Raw genomic sequence first — 19,982 nt, 5'->3', positions numbered from 1 at the left:
GGTTCCGTCTGATATCCTCGCCAACAATCCCTAAGACGGCAAGATATGAAGTCCACGTTAAGAACACGAGGCACTGACATCAAGGTAGGGGGTGTCCTCCACCTAATTAACTCAACGACGCATCGACGAGATAGCTAGGGACAATAGTATGTACCGGGGTAGGTAGGTAAAGTAGGTACCTCTGACAAGCAAGAACGCAACCGCAGCCAACCACCCCAAAACAAACAAAAAAAGAAAAAAACAAGAAAAAAAAAGACACAACGCTCGTCTCTTTTCATTAGCTCCCGCAACATCGCGTTGATCACTCCTCAGCCTTGGGGTTCCGTTTCCCGTCGCCTCAGCCTGCTCTTAGGGGTTCATGCTCGTAAGATTCATGTTTCAGAGGGGGGGGGGGGACTTCGTATTCCACTCCGCCTTTAGTACCGTAAAGCAAGGAAGATACCTGTTGTAGAGGAGTTATCAAAAAGAAAGAAAAAGCAGAAAAGGGTTCATTCAATTTCACATCATCCCCGATCTTCCTTCTTTCTCCTCCCGGCTCCCTTTCCCGCCTCTCCGGGTGATCAAACCGTCCATGTTGCCGTAAAGCCTGAAAGGTACCGTCAATCCCCGTCCAGCTCGGCTCCTCGGCGCCACCAAATGCCACATCCATCGACATGTAAAGAGAGGCGTGGGTCTTGCTTCTGCGAATGCTGTTGATTCTTTTGCTGGCAATGCTGTGCTGCTTCTTGCTGCTGCTGCTGCTGCTGCTGCTGCTGCTGCTGCTGCTGCTGCTGCTGCTGTTGCAGTAGTGGTAGTAGGAGGAGGAGTTGTTGTAGTTGTTGCCGTTCGAAAATGGCCGAGACAAAACGAGAGTAAACAGCCGAGTTCGGTGCAAGCGAGAAGTGTGAACAAACTAGGCTTCACATCCTCCAGGTTTCAGGGGCTCCCGCTGCCCCAGGTCAACGCCAAATCTTTCGGTGTGGCTCGCACAGCCTGCCCAAGGGAGGAGGGGGAGGAGGCTTGGGTCAATCCTGCCCGCCGACTCCTCTCCATCCCCCACGGCCACCGCGCCTAACGACCCCTCGCCCAATGATCCCTCAACCATCCCAGCGCACCCCCACCGCCCGCTTCATGCTGCGACCTCCGCCGTGTCTGCGACCCGGACGGGGGCTGATGAGCCTCGTGCTGTGCTTCATCCATACCCCAACCCCATCCTGCTCCGCTGCCCCATTCCCTCGGCGGCGCAGGAGCTTGAATGCTGCGACGCCGGGCCGCGTTCAAGCGCTCGGCGCGCGACGAAGAGCCCTGCTGGGAGCCCTGCCGGACTCCGCCCCATCCCCCGCCAAAGTTGCTGTTGTTATTGTTGTTATTGTTGTTGTTGCTGTTGCTGCTGCTGCTGCCGCTGGCGTTGCCGTGGCCAGGGCCGCCGCCGGCCTCTTCGATCGGCTTCCGACACATGGGGCACGTGTTATGCTCCCTGAGCCAGAGCACGACGCACTCTTCGTGGTACCAGTGCTTGCAAGGCAAGACCATGACCTCCTGGCCGCGCTTGAGCTCGTCGATGCAGATGGTGCACTCGGCCTTGCCCTCGGGCCCGAGAATCTCGTCGTCGACGAGCTTCCTTTCGAGGCGGTCCATGGCGTCCTGCGACGCGGGCGGCGGGGCGTTGGTCTGCACCGACTGCTCCATCAGCTGGCTGATGATGCGGTCAAAGTCCTCCTGCGTGTAGACGTGATCGCCTTGAACGCCATGCTGGGGGTTGTACAGCGACTGCAGCAGCCCGCTGAGTCCGCCGAGGAAGGGTCCTCCCGCGAAGGCCATGTCCGGCTCCGGCCCGGTCCGGACACGGCGGGCTGGGTCGCCCGCAGGGAAGGGGCTGCCGAAGAGCTGGTCGAGCAAGCTACGAAGTTCATTTGCGTTAGGCACATGGTCCAGCGGGACGGCGAACGCACGTATCCGTGGTGCCGAAGCCCGGTTTTGACCTCCGCCAGGGGGAACGTACGTGGTGATGTTGGGAGACCCCACGTCGGGAGTGGTCCCGAACGTGCCGCTGGTCACCGTGACGCGCGTTGTGGTGCCGAACGGGCCGTTCTGGAACGTCGTCTGCTGATGAATACGGGTTCCCGTGGGTGGTGAGGAGCGGCTCTCGTCGGCCGGGAAGAAGCCACCCGGCGAGGCTTCGCGCATGGGTCTCGCGGGACCAAATTCATCCAGGATCTCGGCAAGTCGGCGAAAGATGACGTCGCCCTCGTCGATCGGGGTCCTGCGGTGGCTGCTGGCATCGCGGAAGCGGGCGCCGGGGGTCGGCCGCGGTCTGCTGCCGAAGCCGTAGCCGAGCTCTTCGATATCGCCTTCTTCGGGATCCGAGTCGGAGCCGAAAGGCTGGTGAGGATGCGGGCTGGCGTGGCCGCCCATGCCACGAGGGGCAGGGCCGTCGTTCATAGATCGAGGGTCATTTTCAAAGTCGACCTGATGGTGCCATCGGTCAGCATCACCGTGGCCTCTCCTCCAAAGAAGCCAGACAGCCAAACAGGGCAGGCAGGGCTGTCGCCGTCATGCTCACAATCTCAACAAAGTCGCTTCCGCAGGCCGGGCAGCTCAGCGAAGGGGATTCGCGGTACCACTCGTGCTGGCATCCGTAACAGTAAACGATCTCTCGCCCGACGATGAAAGGAAGGTGATGCCCCGCGCGGGACGCCATGCCGGGCCTCGAGCGCGCAGCCTGGTTGCTCTGGTAGAGGGCGGCGAGGGCGCCGAGCAGGCCGGTCACGGCGGCAAATGCAAGTCCACCTCGAGACGCCAGGATGTCGGTCGGTCAAAGCACGGGCGGAAAATCCGTCTTGATATGATGCCTCTCGGGCGCGAAAGAAGAGGCCGGTGTGAAGCGCAAGTCACCAAGTGGCCGTGCGATGCGAGGGAGATGTGGCGAGCTCAGCTACCGCCTTCGTCATGCAGGTCTGCGGCACGCTTCAAGACGCGGTACCTGGCCTGTAGTCCGTGGTGCCGAACCGAAGGGGAGCGAGCCAGCTGACGGTGGTACTGGGTAGAAGTAACCTCCACTCGTGAGAGAACGGCTGAGCCTGAGAACCTGAGGCAGTCGGGCCCCGGGCTGTGAAATGGTCGGGCTCTGTTCCGTGCTGCCGAGCGCTTTAAAGATCGCCAACCCCAGGCAATCGTGGAGGGGTCAGGTGGAGAAACCGACAGTAGCTTGTCGAACGAGGCTTGCTGGGCTGACTGGGCAGAAGGGATGGGTGTTGGCAGTCATGGGAGTCCAACTGGGCATGAAATGGCATGCAGGTACCTGGGGGGGCTGGTTGGTGCTGAGGTGGTGTCCAGTGGGTGCGTGTCAACGCCTGAAGTGGGGGAGTTTGGAGGGTCGTGGGGACCGACCGAGTTCCTGGAACCCTGGAGACGCTGCGTCATGGACCCGCTCGGCCAATCTTCAGGGACCTGGCTGACTTGGACGAATTTCCGTCACCGTAACAAAACTTCACGTCATGGTCGGTATCAGTCAGGTCGTATTGTTTTTGTACATTTTGCAAACGTACCACATACCGCGGCTTCATCCACCTCCTGCTCCTCCTACAGACTCTTGAGACTTCAGGCTTCATATAGAGCAACGGCTCTTTCTATCCATTCGGGTTTTCATGCCACCTATTCTCCCCCCCTGTTTTTGTATCTCTTGTGTTCTTCATTGTCATTTTTGTCCCATCTTTCGCCTTTTCTGTAACCTCCTTTCTGCATCTTTCTTTTCAACCCCCCCCCCCCCCACGCCGCCACCACTTCCACCATCATCATCACCACCACCACCGCCACCACCTCCTCTTCCTCCCTCCGTCTCATCATCATCACCCTCGTCATCATGGTCTGTTTATGGATCATGAAACTTTTTGGTGCTGTTATCCTGTCTCCAGGGGAGGGGGGGGGGGGGGGGCTGTCTTGACTCCCACACCTTTGCGTGAATTGTTTTGTTGGAAATAGGGACTCTCTCGCGAGTGAAGAGTGGTATTGCTGTGCCCGTCCCTCTGTGATATCCAGAGCCCCGCGCCATACAACAAAAGCTAAGAAACATAATCATCTCGATGGCTGTCATGAAAACAAAAAGTACACGGCGGATGGCATGTCTCCAGAAATGCAATCAACATACCTGGGCCCACGCTCCCTCTCCTCCCCACCCTGTCGACCGGCCTCTTCCCTGCGTCACCGCTTTCTCCCCAGATTCCTCAACAGCACACCCCCAACGATGCCCGCCACAACGGCCACTCCGCTGACGATGGCGACGCCCACCATGCCCTCCTTGGCCACCTTGTCGTCGATCAGGGACCGCAGGTTGCTGGCCTGGAGGTTCCCGGGCTCCCTCTCGAGCAGCAGGTCGTTGTACCGGCGCGCCTCACCGTAGTTACCCAGCTTGTAGTTGCCCAGCGCGAGATAGTACAGGCACTCGCGGCGGCGCTCGGGGGACGTGCGGAAGATTTCGGAGAGGAGCATCACGCCGAGGTGCTGGTCTTGTCGTACGTTGGATTTTACGAGGCCCTGGGGACGGAGCGACCGGTGGTTAGATCCTTGTTGCTCGCCGAGACGTCCGATAGGGGTCCTGGGGGGTGTCGTACCCATGCGTAGTTGAACTTTGTCTGCACGCCCACCATATCCCCCTCCTTCTCGTACTGCGCCCTTAGCACCGCCAGCTCGGCGGGGTTGAGCGGCCTGTGGATTTCGGGGGGGTTTGGTTAGTCCATGGCTGGGAAACGCCGTAGAGAGGGATGCGGGTCGTTCTGCGGGAGGAAGAGCGCATACGTCTCGGCATCGATGGCATCTGGGAACATGATGGTCAGCGGACTTCGATCGAGGCTTTGTCTCCGCTTGCACGCGGTGCCCAAGGCGGGGAGTCTCACATGGAAGTTGTGTCATGGTCGCCGCAAGAAGCTATGGGCCGAACGAACGTCGTCAGAGCAGGATGAGCCGGTGTGGGTTCTCGAAGCTCCCGCTTGCGGAGACGTTATTGGCGGAGAACCGGGGTGGCTGAAAGAGCGTCTTCGGTTGTGTGCGGGAAAAGTGTCGTTTGTTTGGACAAAAGCTCGGGCCGTGACGCTGTGAGCCTGGGGAAGTGTGGCCCGCTCGGAATGACGAAAGGTTTCCAGAACCTTGGAAAGCAAGCCGAGAGCTGCCGGCGGTTGATAAGATAAGGCGGGGCTGCTGCTGCTGCTGCTGCTGCTCGGGTACCCCCCCCCCCCCCCCCCCCAAAAGCGAGCGGGCGTCCCCGCCAGTCCCAGGTCGCTGTGGAGACGTCGGAGCGCTGCGCCAAGCTTTCTTTCCAAACATTCAACCGATGTCCATCGGCCATCAACTTTCTACTGGACGTCGACCGACAACCAAACAAAGCCATTCATGGTCTCGTCGAGTCTCCTCTTCCACGCTTCCACAGAACAAGCATCGCAAGAAATCCCGACGACAAAACCAACGCGACGTCCGGTCCTCGCCCCTCTCTGCACGTTTGCACAGCATCCCGCAAATCCCATCTCCCAACCTTCGTCTCGTCAACCGCCACGATGCTCCTCGAAGAAGACCCCGCCACGCTCATCCGGCATACCGTGGCCAACTTCAACATCGCGCCCGACAAGGCCGCCGTCTCGCGGGTCTCCGAGTCCCTCTCGGCCCTCCAGCAGGCGCGCGAGTGGCGCTTGCGCGAGGGGGAAGAAGCGCTCGCCAAGCTCGCGCGCATGCAGACGACCCTCGCGTCCCAGTTCGACGAGCTGGCCACGTCCCACTCCTCGGCCCGCCACGCGTCCGACATGGCCCGGCTGGACACGCACAAGTTCCGCGTCGCCAAGTCCGCGTCGGACCTCGAGATGGAAACCGAAAGGCTGCAGGCGCAGCTGGACGAGCTGAAGGCGAGGTTGCAGGAGCTGGAGCTGCAGGGGGTGGATGGTGCGGTGGCCGGGGCAGGGGCCGGCGAGGGAGGGAACGGCGGGGTGGACGACGAGGTCTTGCTGAGGCTGAAGGTGTATCGGAGCTTGGGGATGGAAATCGAGCGGGACGGCAAAGATGGCGACTTCAACAGGGTGATTGTGCGCAACGATCGGAAGGGCGATGTGCATGTGGTCAACATTGACCGCAAGTTTTCGAGGTTCTTTTACGCCAACTACTTTTGGAACAGTCTTTAGGGGGGATGGGATGGGGGATGGAGCACGGGACTTGGCTGGGACGGGTAACGAACGGCGTTTCGGGCGTTGGTCTTGGGGTTGGGAGAGGGCAGACACTGTCAATTTTTTTTTTTTGGCGTTGGTGGCTGTAACAGGATGAACTTTGTTCGTTTATGGCCGCTTCCTAGGTTCTTTTCTGTGTCTATCTAGGCCGTATGTCGCATGTTGGGCCAGGGTGTCACTCGGATGGCAGGAGTTGTGAGTCAAAGACCTTCACTACGTCGGCTGAGTCCCAAGCCGGACAGTCACAAACAACGCTTCTGAAAAGCATCTACTACGTCTTACCACATCATAACTACCGAGGTACCTGAAACGCACACATCACATGGTTATGTCCACGGTCAGCGTTCGGTTGATGGCAGGAATCTATGGGGCTCGGAGGATTACGTGTAGACGAAACACAAGGGTCCGAACGGTTCGTCTATAGACCTGCACATTGCTCTTCGTTCCATGTCTATCAACTGTCTATGACTCGACCCCGTGCTCTTACTCAGGACTAAACGCTGATACGGAAGACTTTTTACCCATTTTTGGGAGGGGCTTTTTCTGTCTGCTATCTACTATTTTTTTGGCAGTCGATTTTTCTTTACTACCTTCCCCTGACGTCACCTCATGACGCCTATCCACGCCATGCCCCTCTCTGCCTTCTCGATGACCCCTTTCCCTACGACCCCGGCTCTCGGTTAGGCCGCCCAGAGCCTGGCTGTGACGATACCAGCCGCCTTTTCGAGGTCCGCCTGCCAGCCGCGTACGTGCCGCTGGGCCTCCTCGCTTGAGACCCAGCTGCACCAACTGCCGACGGGTCCGTCAGCGTCAGCAGCCTGCCGCAGCCGCTCCCGACCCTCACGCTCGCGGCGCTCCCGCTTGAGGTGCTGCGTGCGCCGCTCCATCAGCGTCGCGGCATGGCTGGCATAGAGCTCCGCGAACGAGTCTTCCCGGGGGACGAAGCCTTCCTCGTGCTGCTGCTGGTGCTGCTGCCGCTGCTGCATGTGCTGTTGGGCCTGGGCCCTCCGGCGCTGGACGTTGGGCGTCGAGTTGATCAGCCTGTCCAGGGAGGGTGCGGTGGCCGTCGTGGTGCTTCGCCGACGGCGGGGAGTAACAGAGCCGTGAACCATGTAGTTCGGCAGCGGCAACGGCGAACCCCGAGGGCTGGGAGTGGAGCAAGGGCTTACGTCGCGGGGCTCTTCACGCAGGTGGGTGACGGTCGAGGCGTCGTGGCTGCTGACGCCTGGCTCCGGCGTCCCGTCGTCTAGATGCGCTCCTCGAAAGACCACGGTCTCAGCGTCGGACCAAGGAACCGGAAAGCCATCACCGGCAACGCGAAGGATGGAAGCGCTGCCGTTAGGATCGGCACGGATGGCGCCTGGCGGCGTTCTCGGTTCGTCCCCGGACTCTCCGGAGACGAATGTTTCAGAGTCCGACCAAGGAAAACAGCAGGAACAGCCATAACCGCCGGTGCATACGACGCAGCCATCACCGTCATCATCATCATCATGGTCGCTGTCGTTATCGCCATGGTCCGCGTCTTCATTGGACCCGGAGCGGCGGCGCCGGGATCTGACCAACCAGCCGACCATGTCAAAGGGATACACCGCAAGTTGGAAGAACCGCTGGGCCGTGTTCCGGGCCCCGGAGCTGTACAGGATGACGTACATGGTAGCGACGGCACCAAACGTCACCCCGATGACCTGCGTGGCAAGAATCTCAACCCCTCCGGCCAGACCTGCAGCCACGCGCTCGACGGGTCCCCGAGCCCATGGAGCGAGAACCTTGATGGGCGTCTGACGCGGTCGGCGCCCTGCTCGGGGGCCTGCGCTTTCGTCCACGGCGGTCCGGGGGAAGCCGAGGGGAGTGAGCAGCAAGGAGCGGACGAAGAAGCGAAGGGCGCACACCCCGGTGGTCAAAAACCCCGTGGCGGCACCTCCGAGACCAAAGCAAAACAGGAATGCGTAGAGGGAGACGATCGCTTGGAGGATCATCCTGGACATCTGCTCGAGACAGGTCTGAGCCCGTCCTGCCGGAGCCTCGACCGACGTCTGACGTCCGGGTGATGCCATGGCTGCTATTGCTGTGATGAGCCAGGGGCTGAACGGGTAGAGGTCGCTGTGGGCTGTGCTTTTGGAGATCGTGTTTGGGAGGTGGTTGGTACTGCGTGGTCTGCCTTGTTGGCCTTGCGGTGCTGTATGGTTCTGCTTCCTGTGCGTGCAATGTGATCTCTGCTGCGGGGGCTGAGGCTGTTGGGAGGTTGTGTTGTTGGTATCTCCACGCGCTGTGCTCCGTGGTCTGTGCCAATGCTTCAAGGTCTATGCGCCTGTGGCTTCCTTGTCCTGATGTGACTTCTAGGAGATTGTCGGGTGATGGAAGGTTGGTGGGTAGGGAAAAGGGGGTGGGTGCGGACTCTTATATACTCCCCAATGGCACACGGACCTCGTAGGCAGGAGGCTCTGGCTAGGATGACGAGGTCGTGACTAAGAGGTAGCTCAGGCAGAGCAAAGCTGCTCTTAACAGCATTCCAGTCACCCGAGTTGACGAGAGTCATTCAGTTGAGACCTTGCGTTTACTCATCAACGTCCACTGACTTACGTCCGATCCGATCCGGCCCGGTCCGGTCTGGCCCCACGGAGAGGGTTTGACGTAGCAGAGCGAGACGGTTTCTTGCCCCGTCATGTGGTGCCTAGGTACTAAGGACTTTGCTTGTCCGCGCATGAACGATAGAGACTCACTCTCGCGCTGCAGCACTCGTCAATAGAACGGCGAGCTACTCCGGGAAGGCCAGGAGTCACCCGTTGAAGATCGTCAATGCCAAGCCGGCACGGATCGGGGCCGAGCCGATGCTCCGGGCTTGGCACCGCCAGCCCTGCCCCCGCTTCTCTCCGGAGCGGGGTGGAGGGGTCACTACCTACCCAAGACCCAAGTCACAACGTCCGGGCCAACCTCGCATCCATCAAGAGCAACAGGGCACTACAGCCTCGCTCCATCTCAAATCACATAAGAGGTACCAACCTACATCTGGTCCTACCTCTGGTGTTCCTCCATCTTGCGTGTTATTTCTCTACGGCAAAGCCCAGACCACGCAAGAAATACAACCAGGCAACCAACCATGTGCGGCGGCGGAGCTGGTATTCCCGAGGGCCAAACGCCCGCCGCCCCTTCATCATTACCATCATCAACCTCGTCAGACTTCCCCTGGCACCTAGGGGTTGCCGACGCCCACTGCCACCCGACCGACACCATGGCCTCCATCGCCAGCATCCCCTCCATGAAAGCCCGCGTCCTCACCGTCATGGCCACGCGGTCCCAGGACCAGGACCTCGTGGCGTCCGTCGCGTCCAAGCACGCCGTTGGCAGCCGCGCCGCTTTGCAGGCCGGCCCGGCGCCGAACGCGGCCGATCGCGTGGTGCCGGCGTTTGGGTGGCACCCGTGGTTCTCGTACCAGCTGTACGACGACGGCGACGACGACGACGCCGCCGAAAAGAGCGGGCTGACGACGGAAGAGCTCAAGGCGAAGCTCTACGGCGCGGTGCTCTCGCCGGCGCCCAGCGACGAGTTCGTCGCGGGCTTGCCGGACCCGGTCCCGCTGGGCCGGTTCCTCGCGGACACGCGGCGGCGCGTGCTGGACGCCGGGGTGGCCATGATCGGCGAGGTCGGGCTGGACAAGACGTTTCGCCTCCCGTGGCCGTGGGGCATGGCGCAGGGATCGCAAGGCAGCGCCGGCGAGGAAGAGCGGAGGCAAGGGGGGCAGCAGGCCTCGTCCGAGCTCACGCCTGGCGGGCGCGAGGGCCGCATGCTGAGCCCGCACCAGGTGCGCATGCCGCACCAGGTCCGCGTGCTCGAGGCGCAGCTGCGGCTTGCCGGCGAGCTGGGCGTGCCTGTCAGCGTGCACGGCGTGCAGGCGCACGGGGTGCTGTTTGACGTGCTGGCGGGGCTGTGGAAGGGGTACGAGAAGGAGGTGGTGTCGAGACGCAAGCAGAAGCTGGTCGCGCCGGGGGCCGAGGACTTTTCATCCAGCGACGACGACGACTACGACGACGACGACGACGAGGAAGGGCACGACGACGGGTTCCAGGTGTCGGATGGCGAGGGCGAGCTCGGTCGGCCAAAGGACCGGCCCAGGATAGCGGCCGTCGCGGGTCGGCGGCACAAGTCCAAGCCGTTCCCGCCGCGCATTTGCCTGCACTCGTTCAGCGGGTCGCCGCAGACCCTGAAGCAGTACGTGCACCCGGCGGTGCCGGCCAAGGTCTTTTTCTCTTTCTCCTCCACCATCAACCTGTCGACGGCCGGAGGAGCGGGCCGGTTCGGCGACGTGCTGCGTGCCTGCCCGGACGACCGGGTGCTGGTCGAGAGCGACCTGCATTGCGCCGGCGACGCCATGGACGGCGCCCTCGAGGATATCACGCGCAGGGTGTGCGAGGGGAAGGGCTGGCCGCTCGAGGAGGGAGTGGTTCGCTTGAGGAACAACTATGTCGAGTTTTTGTTTGGATGACGGGAGCGCCAACCAAGGATGCCGTTGAAAATTCTCGACCGAAAGCTGATCCGAGACGGCTTGTTGAAAGACGGCCGGGCCCTCGGAGCAGGAAAAGAGACGTGCTATCACAGGCGCAACGCTACCGACCACCGGGCCGATGATGCTGACAGATGCAAAGATGGTCTATTTTGGTTGCCCCATGGACCGCAGACAAAAAAAAAAAAAAAAAAAAGAAACAAAACAATCCCAAGCAGACAGACCGTTCAATCGAATGCATACATGTAAACAAAAAAAAAAAAAAAAAAAAAAAAAAAAGGCAACGTCCCGATGAGGTCAGGCGGTTAGGCCTTGGGCTCTTCCGCAGCCGCCGCAGCCGGGGCAGCGGCCGCGTCGGCGTCCGGCACCACGACATCAGCATCGCCCGCGGCCTCGGCAGGAGCAGCAGAGGCGTCCTGCATCTCGGCATCCTCCGCCGCCGCCGCCACCGCCGCCGCCTCCCCCTTTTCCTCCGCCTTTTGTTCCTGCTGCTTATCCTTGCCATCGCGCTGAATGCCCATGTTGATGAGCGGCGTGGTGTCGTTGTAAATCCTCAGCAGCATCGCGCTCCGGTCCTCCTTGGGCAGCATGAGGTTCAGGCTCTGGAAGCTCTTCCACAGCGGCAGGGCCATGTGCTCCGTGAAGTAGTTCTCCTCCACCTTGCCCTCCTCGTCGGCCGCCGGCTCGGGAACCTTTTCGGGCTCCACCCGCAGCACGCAGCACCCGAGGCCCAGATCCCTCACCCGCTCCCCGATCTCGTCCATCTTCTTCCAGTCGTCGCCCGCGATCTTGGGGAACATCTCCACCAGCAGCCTGCGCAGCGTCTCCTTCTTCCGGAGCACCACGACGCGGTCGGGGCCGACGTAGCCGTGCAAGATGGGCATGCCCTCGCTCTGGATGCGCCACCGGCAAACGTCGGCCGAGGGCGCGTCCTGCTTGACGAACATCTTGACGCCGCCGTGGACGAACTTGACGCCGCGCCCCTCGTTGAGGACCAGGATGTCGCGGACCAGGGCGGAGGTGTAGTAGATCGACTTGGCCGGCTCGCCGAGCGCGTTGCGCACCATGTAGCGGTCGGCAGGGAAGCGCGGCGAGATGTGGTAGAAGGAGCACACCGATTTGATGACCTCGTGGTCCGGCGGGAGGTACTTGAAGGGCTCTTCGTAGGGTTCCTTGGGCTTCTTTTGGGACGCGTCCTCGGCTTGGTCGGCCGGCGCGGCCGCGGCGGTGGTGGAGGGGGCCTGCGCGGTCGGCTCGGGCTGGGCGGAAGCCTCCTGGGCCGGGACCGCTTCGCCCTGGGCGGCAGGGGTCTCGACGTTGGCCGGCGTCGATGCGTCCGCGTTCGCATCCGCGTCCGCGGCTGCGGCTGCGGCTGCGGGCTCGTCGGCGGCCGGCTCCTCGGAAAGCCTCACCTTCTTTGCGCCGGCATCATCGCCCTCGCCTTCGCCCTCAACCTCGTCCAGGGGCCGTTTCGGGGCGGCCGCGGCCTGGCCGTTGGGCTTGGTCGGCTGCCGGCGCGCCTCCTCGGGCTTGGCCTTGAACTCGGCCTTCTTGCGCAGCGCCGTGATGAAGAAGCCGCCCGTGTCCTGCTGGTGGGCGTAGACGCGCATGCAGCGCTCGAGGGGCAGGTCGGCGCAGTCGCTGGTGGCGGGGCGCGGGAACATGCTCTCGACGAGGCGGCCGGGGGCGATGCCATCCTCGGTCGACTTGGTGTACTCCTCGACCTCCTCCCACGTGTTCCACATGCGGCCCGACTTGTCCATGATCTTCCACTTGCGCATGCCGGGCTTGCGCTTGAGCAGGGGCAGCTGGTCGCTGCAGTCGATGATCTCGATCTTGTCGGGCCCGCCGCAGCGCTCAATGGCGGCGGCGACGACGGCCTCGTTCTCGACAGGGTTCATGCTGCAGGTCGAGTAGACGACGCGGCCGCCGGGCTTGAGCATCTGCAGGGCGCGGACGAGGATGCGGACCTGGGTCAGGTGCAGGCCGAGGGCGTTGCCCGGGGCCCAGTCCTTCCAGAGGTTCACGTTCTTGCGGAGGGTGCCGTCGCCGGAACAGGGCACGTCGGCAAGGATGCGGTCGAACTTGAGGTACATGGGCTTGTTGGGGTTCTCCGGGTTCTGTATCCTCAGGGCGGGGTACATGGTGGCGTCGTGGTTGGTGACGATCATGTTGGGAGACGACAGGCGCTTGAGCTGGTGGATCAGCATGTGGCTGCGCTTGTAGTCGGCGTCGTTGGCGATGAGCAGGCCGGTGGCGCGGCCGTCGTCGCCGGGATCGGTCTCAAGACGAGCCGCTTCGTCCTCCTCCTCGTGGGCATCCTCCTCGCCGGCGACGCCGGCGGCGGCGGCGGCGGGGTCACCCTCGGCCGCGAACGAGCGAATGACGCGGCGGATGCGAGCCTCCTCGCCGCGGTGGATCATCTCGAGCAGCTGGGCGGCCTTGCTACCCGGGGCGGCGCACAGGTCGAGGACGGTCATGCCAGGGCGGACGTCCATGAGCAGCGGCGGGATCATGCTGACGACCTCCTGGCGGCTGATGTTGCCGACGCTGGTTTCGGAGACGAGGAACTTCTGGAAGGCGGCAAAGGGCGGGAACTTGCGGATGACGTTCTTGGGGGTCGTCATGGACCAGGCCAGCGAGTCGGGGTACCAGGGGACGGGCTTGGGGGGCTCGACGGCGACGCCCTCGTGGGTGATGCGCGTGATCTCGGGGATGTAGCGGGTCTGGAGCAGGCGCCTGACGGCGAGCGCATGGCCCTTGGAGCCGCAGAAACGAAAGCTGTTGGGAAGCTCGCGGCGCAGGGCGGTCCAAAAGTCGGCGCGCTCCTCCTCGGGCAGGTCCAGCAGGGTATTGTAGTACTGCTCGAGGCGCTTGTTCTCCTTGACCACCTCGGGGAACCGGGCGTAAGGGCGATGGTCGGCGCGGTTGTCACGGTTGTCGCGGCCGTCGCGGCCGTCGCGACCTCCCCGGCCGCCGCCGCCTCTGCGTCCCTGGATGCCAATGGCGATGTCAGCACCGAGCTGTCGTCGGACATGTTGTCGTCGCTTGCGCCCGTCGAGGTCGAGGGGAGACCGCCAGGCTTCTTCCATCCATTGTGGCTGGAGGGGTCACGAACCTTCTTTCCACGTCCCATGTTGTAGCCTCTTGATAGAGACGGAATTGCGGCAATCAGAGAAGGTCGGGTGTGATGATTGACGGCCGAGAGACACGTCAATCGCATGCGCAACACGGCAGAGGAGATTGACGCCGATGAAAAAAAAAAAGCGACCGAAGGTGAAGCTGCAAAATGTGGGGGCGGGGACCCGGAATGTGGGGCTCGGATGGAGTGGGTGGGTGGGTCCAGACCGTGTCAGCAGCAGGCTTTGGAGAGATCAACACTGTGCGCCGCTGGTCTACTGTGTAGTAATTACGGCGTACTCGTACGCTAGTGACATGGTAGTATTAGGTACATGCTACACGGTAGAGTGTGCTTTCCACCACCTGCGTAGCACACACTACGAGGCTGTCGTCTCTCAAACACGCATCGATCGAGGCTTCAGACAATGGTTTAGAGGTGCGAGGTGCGAGGTGCGAGGTGCGAGGTGCGAGGTGCGAGGTGGCGTGGCGTGCCTTGTTCTTACGCAAGGTCCCAGCGGCATCCAGGTAACGTTCTCCCTATGCTACATGCGCCTTGGCTTCCTCACCCGTCCAACAACCCCACGGCCCAGTGCACGACGCGATCAACCCCCTCCCCGCGAATGGCGCTGACGGGGATGGCGGCGCATTCCTTGGTCCAAGCACCCTCGACGCCGCTCGGGTGCGGGACCTCGCCGTGCGTGATGGCCGTGAGATAGTCGCGCAGCTCGACAAAGTTTTCGGCCGTGTCGGGCAGGTCCCCCTTGGTGGCCACGACAAACCACGGCTTGCCGGCGATGTGGAGGCCGCCGGTGCTGGCGACGGAGAGGTCCTCCGGGCTGTGCACCCCGCTCGGCCAGAAGGTGGGATCCTCCGGGTCGATGTCCCCGTGGCGGCCCAGGTTCGTGCCGGCCGAGGGGCTCCAGTCGACGGCGGCCTGCCGGCGACGGGCGCGCTCCTCCTCGTCGCGCATCTGCGCGTACAGGCCGACCTCGAGCCACAAGGCCTTGAGCGCCTGCACGGCGTTGCCCGCCGAAAGATCAACGACGAAGGCCAGCACGCCGGCCCGCTCGACGTGCCGGAGAAACGCCATGCCCAGCCCCTTGTCGAGGTGGGCGCCCTCGATCAGGCCGGGGATGTCGGCGACGGTGAAGCGCGTGCGGCGCTCCTGCTCGGGCACGGGCTCCATGGAGAAGGGGTCGTGCTGCCCCTTGACCTTGCGGTAGCTCGTGAGCAGCGGGCGGCCTTTGTTGTTGTCGAGCACGACGGTGCCGATGTTGGGCTGGAGCGTGGTGAAGGCCCAGTTGCCGACGCGGGTACGGCTGTTGGTGATGGAGCGAAGGAGGGTGCTCTTGCCTGCGTTGGGCAGCCCGACGAGGCCGACGTCGGCCAGGAGCCGGAGCTCCAGCTCGATCTCCAGCGAGATGGCGCGCTCGCCGCGGGTGGCGAACATGGGCTTGCGGTTGTCCTTGGTGACAAAGTGCGGGTTCCCTAGCCCGCCCAGGCCTCCCGCCGCCAGCAGGATGGGCCGCGGCGTCGGCTTGGACAGGTCCAGATGGATCGGCGCCTTGGGCTGCTGGAGGACGCGATCGCGGCGCGGGAGGGGGGGCAGCTGGATGCTCTTGAGCTCGGTCGTGGAGGCGCCCGGATAGAGAATCCAGCGGCTCCGCTCCGCATCTTCGTCTGGGGGCTCGGCGTCGGGAGGCTGATCGGTCAGCATGCTGCGCCGCTTCCGGGCGCTGAGGAAGAAGCGCGCCTCGGCCTCGGGATCGTCACGGCGAAGCTCGCGCACGATGGTCCCGACGGGCACGGGGATGACAACATCATCGCCGCGGGTGCCGCCGCGTGAGCTACCCCGACCGCTCTTCCCCTTGCCAGCGCGCACAACCTTTCTCCGGGCGAGCTTGTGCAGCGACGTCTCTCCGTGGACGGCCTGGATGTAAACGCTGCCGCCGTGGCCGCCGTCGCCGCCGTTGGGGGGTCCGTCGGGCAGGTAGGCCTCACGGTGGAACGAGATGCAGCCGTGGCCGCCGTCGCCGGCGTAGAGGGTCAAGCGGGCCTTGTCGGCGAAGCTGGATATGGCGTAGTCGTCGGGAGCCGGGTTCAGCCGGGACGGGGGGTACTCGGAGGGGGCGGCGTCGGTGCTGCGATGCCGCCGAGCGCCGGCCAGGGCTCCAGCGCTCGTCCGGGGAGCGCCATTTTGGAAGAAGAGCGACGGATAGAGGAAGGGGAGGAACACGCGGGGGCTGCGTGTACCGCACGGGCTGCGGCAGGCCATGGCGGGGGTTGTGGGCTTTTTTTCTTTTTTTTTTTATCATAATTCTCGAGGGCGCCCATCGACATGGACGCGCCAACGGGATTGGGGGAAATTTGGTGAGTGAGAATCCCGATAAGATAAGGACCGTGCAAGGCCGGGCCTTTCGCAGGTGACGTCCATTCCCTCAGTTGTTGGGCGAGCACCACCCAACCCTCCCGGTCGGAAGTTACCGATGCCGAGCCGGGAAAACCCCAGTTGAGGTGCCCACTCGACCCTTTTTTGTCCGTCTTGCCGATCTTCATCGCAACCATCCAACCCTCCAACCCGGCCTTTTTTTTGTTCTTTTGTTGTTCTCATATTGTCAATTTCAAGATGGATCAAGACCACCATCTCAACGTCCCCCTCCCCCCCCCCTCTCCCAATTTCCCCAGGTCTTGTCCCGCCAGTTTGAACACCATGCACGCGCTTGGGTCCGGGGAAGGGATCAACAGTCCCATCGGAACCCTCGGGCTGCAGTAGCCGCATTCGCTAACGGCCTTGGTGAGCTTGATGCCCAGTCACGAGTGGCGGCGTCCCGTGGACGGTTTTGTGTGCTGTCCATGCGGGGGTTCCACGCTGCATTTGGCCGCATGGACAACGAGCATTGGGCCTCTTGTTCCATGCTCGCCGCGTTGCAGTTTTCATCGTCGGTCAGTCGTCGGCTGCCGGGGCTGCGTAGGTTACCCGGCCTGGACTGGCCCTCCGGGGGACAGCAAGCCGAAGATGCGGTCAGCGCTGCTGGAACAGGTGATGCAGGTGGATGTGCTGCGTACTAGTATAGTAGGTGGGATGAGCCGTCTTTTCTCCCGCCGTGGGCCTTGCCAACCCGCAACAACAAGAAGCAGAAGCCAGGACGTCCTGGTTTGGAGTGCAGTCTTGATTTGGCCAGAGGATCTGGCTGGTTTGCTGTCCGCATGGGAGAGGTGAGGTGCGTACTGCGTATAGGACTCGTGCAAAAGAAGCATCCATTCATTCCTATTGATCTGCACTGCACGTGTTGCTTTCCTTCCCCTTCTCTCCCGTCCGTCTCGGCTTCCCGGGAGCCATTTTCTTTGCTTTCTCTGCCTGTCTCTCTTTCCCCTCTCCTCCCACCTGGATCCACCCCCCCGGCCTCGTCCCCTCCTCGCGGCCCCGGATCGTTCGCTCCAACCCCTCGTTCGGTCGTCTGCCAGCTGCCAACCCCTCCGTTGGCAAGCAACAAACGTCGTCTCGACCAGCGTCTCAACGTTTGGTTACCTACCTATCGGCTAGGGACAACGCAAGCTCAACCTCGAACCCGACACAACCTGAACGCCCCCCCGGTGAACAACACCCATCGTCTCGCCACCCGCATCCGCCAGAACAACAACGACAACAAAAGACGAATCAGGCCCGTCCACTTGCACCCAGCCTCTGCAACAGTCGCTGGAGCCCCAACCTGCATCTCCACCGCATCCAAACCGTACCCAGTGCGACACACGAAACAGCTCGTCGCGGGATTGGGCCCCCGCCCAGACCATCGCCTCGCCGGACTGGCTGACCCAGACATTGGGCCGCTGCACCCTGCAGACCAATTGCTGCCAGAGGCCCTGCATTCGAGCCACGACACAGAATTCCACTCTCAACGTGGTTAAGCCGCGCCTTGGTCTCCCACCCCACCCCCCCCCCCCCCCCTCCAACCTCCAACCTCCAACCAGCCTCTCAACTCTCCTTCTCGCTCGTCATCGGCTGTTCCGCCTCTCATCGACACCTCTCCTCAGGTTCCGTGAGACCCTCTCTCGTCGTCTCTCACCTCTCTACCTACCTCTCCCTCTCCCTCTCCCTTCGCAGCCCTCGCTGTTCTAGATTCCCGCTTCTGGTCTCATCCACGACATCCCCTCACCCCCGATCGCCCTCTCCCCTCCCCCTCATACCCCCCCCGGCTTTCAACCCCCCGCGGCATACGTGTGTCTGTATCGACGCCCTACTTCTGCGGTTTTGGTATTGCCTCTGCCGCTGGCTGCTGTTGTGTCGCGCTGCTGCTGCTGCTGCTGCTACTGCTGCCGCCGCCGCCGCTGCCGCTACTGCTCGACGACTCGCGTGCTATCACCACAACAGGTGAGTCCATAGTCCGCCCATCTCTCATCTGTCGTCCACGCCCTACTCCTCCTCCTCCTCCTCCTCTCTCCCTCTTCCACCTCTTTCTCCTATCCTCTTCTTGCACTTGTTTGCTGCCCAGGGCCCAGGGACACCGCTTGCGTGTTCCCTATCTTCCCGGCCACCCTCACCCTCTCACAAGCACTCTCCCCTCTTTCCACCTCCTCCTCCCATCATCTACCACATACGTCGATCTGTCGTCTTCTCGTCGTCGTCGTCGTCGTCGTCGTCGTTGTCGTCGTCGTCGTCATATCTCTCTCTCTTCTTCTCCTGGGCAGGGCCCTGCATCTGCCGGTCATGACCAAGGCCATGACCACACTACCGTCTATGTCAGCCTTTTCTGTATCACTAGGTTGAACCTCAGTGCTGCTGCTTTTTTTTCATATATATCCGACACCTCGTTGATGCTACGAGCACAAGCACTAAAATCATGCCTACCAGAGAATACAACCCGTCTAAGCCGCCGAAAGGCGTCGTCAGGATGGATCCGGACTGCGCCATCTGCCACGCCCCGGCCTCGTACGCCTGCGAGTGCGAGGCCAAGGGTCTGGAGCAGGCCGTCCGCCAGGCCGAGAGCCGTATGATGCAGTCCATCTACAATGACATCCGGTAAGCCCGCCGCGGCTTTCCCTCCCCCGGGTTCCTCTCACGACCTTGATGGCTGACCGGATTCTTGCAGATCTTGGGTCCGCGCTCACGCTCAGGACTACATCCTCGAGTACTTCCGTCTCTTGACCGAACGCCGCAAGACGGCCCACGCCCAGCACATGGAGCGCCTCACCGCCCATGCCTACCATTACTACAACGCCCCACCGCATCAGAGCGAAGTCGCCGCTGCCCAGGCCCAGCTCAAGCGCGGCATCGATGAGGACTGGCAGGCCTCGGTCCAGCGCTACCCGGAAGTTCTCGAGTACTTTTACAGCCTTGTCGAGCTGACCCTGCCCGACGACAACGAACCCGCCGTCAAGGACCCTCCGCTCAGCGCCCTCAGCGGGCCTCGCAAGCAGCCCCGCCGCGTCACCGCCGGCGGCGCCGCTGCGCCTACCGTCGCCTCCGGACCGAGCTTCTCCACTCACAACCAAGATTTGGCCATGCCCCGCGGCCGTACCCCGCCGCCGCCGCCGCTCGAGCCTCTGCGTGAGCGGAGGACCCCGGCTCCTCATCGGGAGCGCCGCCAGTCTTTCCACCGCGGAATGGAGCGTAGCATTCCGCCGCCGCCGCCGCCCCCTTCTTTCTACCCGCCGCCGTACGGGCACTAAGGCCCTCGGGGGATGGTCCCGGTCCAACGCACGCGCCTCAATCGAACCGGAATAGCATAATCAAGACACAACATCCTCCACGCCAGGAAAGTGTTTTGCATTATCACTTCGCTCGGCGAGAGCATGCTCGGCACCGAGGCCCAACTTTACCGACATCCGTCGAGCTTCTAATACAGCTCCTTACACGCCACGCTCACGACTTTATGGCTGCATGATGCAAAGTCTCGGACTCTCCCTTGTGGTTACAACTCTCACGACACGGCTTGGCTTGCATTGCCTCAGTTGCGGATTTTTGGTTTCGTTTCTTCTCGTCTTGGGTGGCATCTCGGAGTTTTCGTTTATCCATTGCTGATTCTTTCCTGGGTTTCGTCTCATATCTTCATTTCTCTTGCACGCAAAGTTGGCTCCAGACGGTGGCGTCCTGGGATGGGAGCATCCTCAGTCAGCACACGCTCCTTTTTTTTTTTTCTTTTGAACACTATTAGCGGGTCTTTGTCGTTCAGGCTTCTTTTTCT

The 19,982-nt window shown here is 62.2% G+C and overlaps 8 protein-coding genes across 8 annotated transcripts; 3 read left to right on the top strand and 5 right to left on the bottom strand.

Annotated features, from left to right (window-relative positions):
• Positions 1-1,050: 1,050 nt before the first annotated feature.
• On the bottom strand, positions 1,051-2,680 carry VTJ83DRAFT_4763 (uncharacterized protein; the record flags this gene model as incomplete). The annotated part of the gene is made up of 3 exons (XM_071011288.1): positions 1,051-1,879; positions 1,982-2,448; positions 2,543-2,680. The coding sequence occupies 3 exons, from the start codon at positions 2,678-2,680 to the stop codon at positions 1,051-1,053; spliced, it is 1,434 nt and encodes a 477-aa protein (XP_070866213.1).
• Positions 2,681-4,179: 1,499 nt separating this feature from the next.
• VTJ83DRAFT_4762 (uncharacterized protein) lies at positions 4,180-4,887 on the bottom strand (the record flags this gene model as incomplete). Its single annotated transcript, XM_071011287.1, has 4 exons — positions 4,180-4,512; positions 4,590-4,683; positions 4,774-4,792; positions 4,872-4,887. 4 exons carry the CDS (start codon positions 4,885-4,887, stop codon positions 4,180-4,182), a joined length of 462 nt encoding a protein of 153 aa, XP_070866212.1.
• Positions 4,888-5,525: 638 nt separating this feature from the next.
• On the top strand, positions 5,526-6,140 carry VTJ83DRAFT_4761 (uncharacterized protein; the record flags this gene model as incomplete). The annotated part of the gene is made up of 1 exon (XM_071011286.1): positions 5,526-6,140. One exon carries the CDS (start codon positions 5,526-5,528, stop codon positions 6,138-6,140), a length of 615 nt encoding a protein of 204 aa, XP_070866211.1.
• Positions 6,141-6,862: 722 nt separating this feature from the next.
• On the bottom strand, positions 6,863-8,236 carry VTJ83DRAFT_4760 (uncharacterized protein; the record flags this gene model as incomplete). The annotated part of the gene is made up of 2 exons (XM_071011285.1): positions 6,863-7,542; positions 7,657-8,236. The coding sequence occupies 2 exons, from the start codon at positions 8,234-8,236 to the stop codon at positions 6,863-6,865; spliced, it is 1,260 nt and encodes a 419-aa protein (XP_070866210.1).
• Positions 8,237-9,279: 1,043 nt separating this feature from the next.
• VTJ83DRAFT_4759 (uncharacterized protein) lies at positions 9,280-10,662 on the top strand (the record flags this gene model as incomplete). Its single annotated transcript, XM_071011283.1, has 1 exon — positions 9,280-10,662. One exon carries the CDS (start codon positions 9,280-9,282, stop codon positions 10,660-10,662), a length of 1,383 nt encoding a protein of 460 aa, XP_070866209.1.
• Positions 10,663-10,985: 323 nt separating this feature from the next.
• VTJ83DRAFT_4758 (uncharacterized protein) lies at positions 10,986-13,816 on the bottom strand (the record flags this gene model as incomplete). The annotated part of the gene is made up of 2 exons (XM_071011282.1): positions 10,986-13,673; positions 13,799-13,816. 2 exons carry the CDS (start codon positions 13,814-13,816, stop codon positions 10,986-10,988), a joined length of 2,706 nt encoding a protein of 901 aa, XP_070866208.1.
• Positions 13,817-14,362: 546 nt separating this feature from the next.
• VTJ83DRAFT_4757 (uncharacterized protein) lies at positions 14,363-16,075 on the bottom strand (the record flags this gene model as incomplete). Its single annotated transcript, XM_071011281.1, has 1 exon — positions 14,363-16,075. The coding sequence occupies one exon, from the start codon at positions 16,073-16,075 to the stop codon at positions 14,363-14,365; it is 1,713 nt and encodes a 570-aa protein (XP_070866207.1).
• A 2,614-nt stretch (positions 16,076-18,689) lies between these two features.
• VTJ83DRAFT_4756 (uncharacterized protein) lies at positions 18,690-19,467 on the top strand (the record flags this gene model as incomplete). The annotated part of the gene is made up of 2 exons (XM_071011280.1): positions 18,690-18,817; positions 18,888-19,467. The coding sequence occupies 2 exons, from the start codon at positions 18,690-18,692 to the stop codon at positions 19,465-19,467; spliced, it is 708 nt and encodes a 235-aa protein (XP_070866206.1).
• Between the last annotated feature and the right edge of the window lie 515 nt (positions 19,468-19,982).

Source organism: Remersonia thermophila, chromosome 4, assembly GCF_042764415.1.
Source record: "Remersonia thermophila strain ATCC 22073 chromosome 4, whole genome shotgun sequence".
Lineage (NCBI taxonomy): Eukaryota > Fungi > Ascomycota > Sordariomycetes > Sordariales > Chaetomiaceae > Remersonia > Remersonia thermophila.
Note: the sequence above shows the minus strand (reverse complement) of the source record. Positions and strands in the feature narration are given on the sequence as shown.